Genomic DNA, 4,414 nt, shown 5'->3' with positions numbered 1-4,414 from the left:
TTTTCAAAGTTGCAATGATAAATGTATCACAATATGTGGCAACAATATTACATTCTGTTACTCCATGTATTATAAGTATAACTGACTTTTCTACATTTCAGTTGAATGTATTATTGGTGTGTAGCTTTAACAACTGAATTTGTTTTGTCCTATAAATTACCACGTGTGCTATAATGATTATATAGCTATAAAACAGTTAACTGCTGTACCCTGTTTTATTAAACAATGCATGAAACAAATCTGATTCTCAGTCTCAATGGGAAAAGGAAATAAAATATGTGGTTAAGTTTTTCTGAATCTTTCTTAATCACAATAACTTACCTAAAATCATGGCACAGACTGAAGTTAAAATATAATAAATAAACACCAAAGCTATATAATGTAAATATGTGTGTGTGTATATATGTATATATATATATATACAGGTTTTAGGATCACTTTAAGAGCAGAACAAACTTGGTGCTTTTGAAGTTTAGTTTAGAAATAAAATCTATGCCATTTTTTTTATAAACCACTGCATATATATACTGCTTATACACTATATAAGCTTATTGCAATCTAGTGCAAAACAGGTTTAATCACAGTATACAGTAAATACAAGTCTGATCCTTACAACACAAATGAATATAACACACAGATCCAAAGAAGAAATGAAATACTACAACGAAAAATGACAATAATACTCTAATCAGTATAAAAGCAGAAGCTAATAATACAAGAAATAATGATCAGTAAGCTTTAAGGATGAATTATTTCTAGAAATCACTTACCCTGTGCTGAGGCTGAGGAGGTGGGTTGTTGATAGGAGTGTGTGCTCCAAGTAGTGGACAGAGCTGGAAGTGGTTGAGGTGGGACGTGGGGAGAGGTGTCAGGGTCCAGTCTCTATAGACAGCAGTGGGATCAGGGTGTGAATGCGCTCAGAATGTACATCAGGGATGTGATTGTGTGTGTGTGCTCAGCTCCCTTTCTGCTCTGTTCATGGCAGCTGCTCTGCAATTCATACAACTGGTAATTTGCAGTTAGGGCAAAACGTGAACAGAAAAACAATCAGAAATCAGAGCACACAGGCAGAGAGGAAAACGAGAGAAATGGCCATCACTATCTAATTGACTTTGAAAGGCACAAAATGCAGTTTTATTTCTTAAATAACACCCAGCCTAGTAAATAGTTTTTTTTTTCTTCTGTTGTTGTTGTCATGCCCTGATAGATGCAGCAGGATTAAAATTTAATTCCAAATAATTAGTTGCGGTTGTTGCAGTGCCTTTGTAATTATATTATTTTGATTTAAATACTTTTTTTGTGGGGTGGGGAGGCAGTGGAGGGGAGGGGAAGAAAAGGCTCCCAGCGTTTGGAAATAATGGTTATTCTTCTAGTATTTCAAATCCTGTCACTAGCAGTCTCTTCTTTCATTAGATCATCAGGCTATGGCTCATTAGAAAGCGGAATATTTCATTTTGTGCTGCTCTCTGAAGTTTCCAACAGTGCTGGCTGCGATCAGCTATTGACTGCCTGCTCCTATTCACCTGCTGCAACACTATCCCAGGTACACATCCCTGTCATTATATATGTCCATGGCGGTGCCCTGCACCAAACCAACATCCCATGCCATTTAGACACAAGCAGCATCAGCAACAGCATCCCGCCTCGTTCCTGACAATGATTTTTAAACGAATTCCTGCTGATTCGCAGGCTTGGATCTGGGATGGCACTGGCTAGAGGCTGCTCGTCTACACGGGGCACAGTGGGCAGGCACCGATCAACGAAAGTTGGCAGAGGTGCCAAGCAAACAGCTATGGCAAGTGTGCGTGCGATCGGATCTGCGATGGGGATGAAAGCGCTCTAGTGAAAGTTCTAGTCAGGACTGCACACTTGTAAGGAAAAATAAAGCGGATCGCGATGTGTACCTACCACGTTACTGACTTGTCCTGAGAATGCATAGTGCATCGTACGGATTGATCCCCCGTTATTGGTCTAATGTTGATTCGAACGTGTACATGCTGCATCAAGATCAGCTAATCCCGTCCCCCCCCCTAATCTTGTAAAAACCCAGATGAGATCATACGCAATTATCATCGTGCCAGAACGCCCCCCTTTTTTTTCTTTTCTTTTCTCTTTTTTTCTTTTTTTTCATTGAATACTCTCAATTAGCGCTGATCAAGTAGCATAATAAGAGGAATTAATAATGCATAATTCCAGCCAAACCTGCCCATCTCCTAGGCATGCAGTCCCATGTACAAATGGCAAAGTAGTATTTACAATATTTCTATGTAAACTGCAAAAAGAATACACTCCTTACTCCCCCACGTGGTTGTTTGCAAAACAGCATGAATGAAAGCGCTCGGCCAATGGGAGAAAGCGGCACCGAGTCAATACGTCGGGGCTGGCCAATGGCGGGGAGGCTGGAAGCCAATTAAAAGTGAGGGGGTGAGCCCGGAGTGTCAATCAGCGGGGAAGGAGCCAATCGTGGAGCCGGTGGGCGGCGCCCGTCGCACGAGCTCTGGAGCTGCGTTCTAAAGCACAGAAAGCAAGGAAGTTGCAGACAGTTAAGGAGTAGGAGCCATGGCTGCAACTGCTCAGTATCTGCCCAGGAATAACACATTGCCTTCCAATCCTCTGATGCATCCGGACTCCGATAGGATGCACCAGGGTACCACCTACAGAGAGGTGCAGAAGATGATGCACCAAGAGTACCTGCAGGGCTTGGCCACCAACGCCGGACACCCCATGAGCCTCACTCATCACCAGTGGTTGCCCAATCCCACCAGTGACTGGGGTAGTGGCTCTCACCTAGCCGGGCAAGCAGACCACAAAAGTGGGGTGCAAAGCAGCAGAGAGGACCTCAGCACCAGTTTCCATCACCACAGGTCGCACCTGGTCCACCAACAGACTCCCAGCAGCCATGCATGGGCGCAAGGAGGGGGGCACCACCTGTCTCCGATGTCCCCCAGCTCTAACAGCCACCAGCCTCTGATCTACTCGCAGACATCCTACACGAATTTGAATGGCATGCTGGGCCCTCAGGCTTCCTCCTTACACCACAGCATGAGGGACCCCTTGCACGATGACCAAGGAGTCCTCGACACCCACGTTGAATCGCCCCCCCAGCATCTCAACCACCATCAGGACCACTCAGACGAAGACGCTCCCAGCTCCGACGACCTGGAACAGTTTGCCAAGCAGTTCAAGCAGAGGAGGATCAAGCTGGGCTTTACCCAAGCAGACGTTGGCTTGGCCCTGGGCACCTTGTACGGCAATGTTTTCTCCCAAACCACCATCTGCAGGTTTGAAGCTCTGCAGCTGAGTTTCAAGAACATGTGTAAACTGAAGCCCCTGTTGAACAAATGGCTAGAGGAGACCGATTCCACCACAGGGAGCCCCACTAACCTAGACAAGATCGCAGCCCAGGGCAGGAAAAGGAAGAAGAGGACATCCATAGAAGTTGGGGTGAAGGGAGCCCTGGAGAACCATTTCCTAAAGTGTCCTAAACCCTCAGCCCATGAGATCACCAGCCTGGCAGACAGTCTCCAGTTGGAGAAGGAGGTGGTGAGAGTTTGGTTTTGCAACAGAAGGCAGAAAGAGAAAAGGATGACCCCAGCAGGGGTCCCTCACCCCCCCATGGAGGATGTGTATTCACAAGCAGAGACCCCTCCACTCCATCACACGCTGCAGACCTCTGTACAATGACTAAGAAATATATAAAGAGAGGATGTGAGGGAGTGGGGGATGAAGTAAGTACTTTTGGATTTTACAAAAGAAAAAAAATAGTAACAGGACCCCTAGAAAGAGACTGGAGTACCTTTCGCCAGAAGAATAAATTAAGACACCACCATAAAATCCCTTTTCCCAATCCTTTTTTGGTACACCTCAGCTCATCTAATAATCTTGTTTCTTCTTGAAGGTAAAACAAAACAACAACAAAAAAAGGAGAAGGGGAGGGAAGTAATTTATTGATTCAGAATATTGTGGGATAGAGTCAGATTATAAGAACTGTGAATATTTTTATTATTAATGTAAATTCTCATTCTCACAAATTTGTTGGCAGCTTTGAATGGAAATGTGTGTTATTTATTAATTAGACTATTTAGCTCCTGAAGTGCAGTAAAAGGGAAATATCTCTGGCATGGAAGTGGACGCTATAAACCCCTGTTGTTTTAAAGAGAAAAAATAAATAAAAGTGACACTTATTTATTCAGATCCACAAAGTTTTTTAAATTAATTAAATTAATTATCCAAAGTTTTTATTTAATTCTGTTTTGATTTGTTATTTTTTGGTATTCTGTGTCTGTTTTAAAATTCATTGGCAAATACCCTATTTATACCAAAAAGTACACCCTGGGACAAGCAGCAAAGTGATGCTGCTATGCATTAATTAATGAGATGCATACATTATTTAGGATCCTTATTAATTGGCATA

At 43.1% G+C, this 4,414-nt stretch overlaps 1 protein-coding gene across 1 annotated transcript; it reads left to right on the top strand.

The window, feature by feature from the left end:
- The first annotated feature begins 2,534 nt into the window (after window positions 1-2,534).
- POU3F1 (POU class 3 homeobox 1) lies at window positions 2,535-4,102 on the top strand. The gene has a single exon (XM_018559616.1). It carries the CDS (start codon window positions 2,560-2,562, stop codon window positions 3,682-3,684), a length of 1,125 nt encoding a protein of 374 aa, XP_018415118.1. The 5' UTR covers window positions 2,535-2,559; the 3' UTR covers window positions 3,685-4,102.
- The last annotated feature ends 312 nt before the right edge of the window (window positions 4,103-4,414 follow it).

This window comes from Nanorana parkeri, unplaced genomic scaffold, assembly GCF_000935625.1.
Source record: "Nanorana parkeri isolate BGI_ZX_2015 unplaced genomic scaffold, ASM93562v1 scaffold406, whole genome shotgun sequence".
Taxonomy (NCBI): domain Eukaryota; kingdom Metazoa; phylum Chordata; class Amphibia; order Anura; family Dicroglossidae; genus Nanorana; species Nanorana parkeri.
The sequence above is the reverse complement of the archived record's forward strand: the minus strand, read 5'-3'. Positions and strand labels throughout refer to the sequence as shown.